A 1,687-nucleotide genomic window follows, 5' to 3' on the forward strand; every position below is an offset into this window, starting at 1 on the left:
GTGGTATTCAAGGACACAGTCCATCAAATTCAGTTTGTTTTGAGGCTCCAGTGAGAGGCTGATGCTCTAAAAGTGAATGCAGGCATCCTTGGCTGTTACACACTCAGGGCTGGGGGAACTTTTGCCCCAACAGAGCTGAAGTAGGCTTCTGTGGTCTCCCCTGACAGGCACACTATTCCTATAGTTGAGCCCTTCTACTAAACTGCTGGGAAAAAAAAAAGACTTATTCACAGAGGTTGATGAAATACAGAGAGAACTGTCTTTAGAGACACAGACCAAGTCCTGGAATACTGAAAAAGCCAGGAGGCGAGAACAGGTGCACACAGAGGTACCCACAGGAGAAGGTCACCATAGCGTAAGTTGGGATTGGGTCTTCATCTGTTGGCCATCTTCTTGACCCTCGACAGCATTATAAAAGCAGCTACTTTCCCTTGCCAGGGGGTAAGCACTTCTCCTGGATTTTTTGTGGGCAAACCTCCACACATTTTGCCTGAGATATCTCTTGGCATGGCTCCACACACTGAGGTGGGCATTGGTCTTGGCATGGAGGTAGGCATGGATCTTGGCATTGCTGTGGGCAGTTTTCTAGGTTTAACTCCTGGCACTGAGGAAGACACACCTCCTGAGCTTGCACTGGGCACTTCTCTTGGCAAGTGTCCTGGCATGGGGGGAGGCACACCTCCTCAGCCTTTGCCTGGCACTGATCTGGGGTCTTTTGAAGACATGGAGGAGGCACACATGGCTGCTTGCACTGCTGCTCATTAAAGGACATCTTGGGGCAATTTGCAGAACCTGAAACAAACACAGAATTTAAATTATCTGTATTAACAGTACCAGGCTGGGACTGAGAAATGAAGGGTTGATAGAAGGAAACAGGAAATGATTTATTGTTAACCCCAAGAACTCATTTCCCTTTTATCCTTTTCTCTTTTCTATCCCGACTTCAGCTCCCTTTGATGCCCATCTCCTAGGTAGGAATATTCTCATAGCTCTTGTCTGGATATCAATAGCCCAGTCCTACCCAAACTCCCAGCCCTTTTTCTCCTCTTCTATTTGACGAATCTTATTGAAAACCAGGTGCAAGAAACTAGATAAAATATACAGGATGGTTTGAGAGGCCCAAGAAATGGCCAACCATTTCAAAAATCAGTAGAAAGTACACACCAGCAAGAGAACAGCCTCCCAGAGACAGAGCAGCTAGAGAGAGAGGGCACAGATGCCCCCACTTACCTGATCTGCAACAAGACCCAACAAAGAATGTGAACTGCAGAGTCCGGCCAGATAGGGACTTTTATATAGTGCTTGGTCCAGCCTTCCACGGGCATGACTGGCCACGTGGGCTGAGGTCCTAATTGTGGAGTCACCATAACGAGCTTCCTCTGAAACTGCCCATAGTTTGAGTCACTGCTTGGGATGCCTGTTAATCAGCCTCCATTTTGGCCTCTGGGTCCTGAGCAGACCTCAGCAGGGAGGGGCTCCTCTCAGATCTTTCATTAGAGGCTGCAGCAAAAGAATGTTCATAAAACGTTATCTCGGTCAGCCCAAACTGGTTCAGGATGTGGTGAGAGATAAGATCCACCTTGCTCATCTTGTCTTCACCCGTGGGAAGACTTTATGCCTAAGGCCTGGGGTCTGTCTGGGTCAAGGGCACATATGGTCTCTTTCAAAATGAATGTGTCTTCACTGA

The 1,687-nt window shown here is 47.8% G+C and overlaps 1 protein-coding gene across 1 annotated transcript; it reads right to left on the reverse strand.

Annotated features, from left to right (window-relative positions):
- Positions 1-421: 421 nt before the first annotated feature.
- PRR9 (proline rich 9) lies at positions 422-772 on the reverse strand. The gene has a single exon (XM_070397554.1). It carries the CDS (start codon positions 770-772, stop codon positions 422-424), a length of 351 nt encoding a protein of 116 aa, XP_070253655.1.
- Between the last annotated feature and the right edge of the window lie 915 nt (positions 773-1,687).

This window comes from Myotis yumanensis, unplaced genomic scaffold, assembly GCF_028538775.1.
Source record: "Myotis yumanensis isolate MYYU_CA2020_CCGP unplaced genomic scaffold, mMyoYum1.0.hap1 SCAF_17, whole genome shotgun sequence".
Classification (NCBI taxonomy): domain Eukaryota; kingdom Metazoa; phylum Chordata; class Mammalia; order Chiroptera; family Vespertilionidae; genus Myotis; species Myotis yumanensis.

Bases quoted from the DNA above. Each gene is read 5' to 3' on its own strand.
- PRR9 (XM_070397554.1), bottom strand. From the start codon at position 772: ATGTCCTTTAATGAGCAGCAGTGCAAGCAGCCATGTGTGCCTCCTCCA.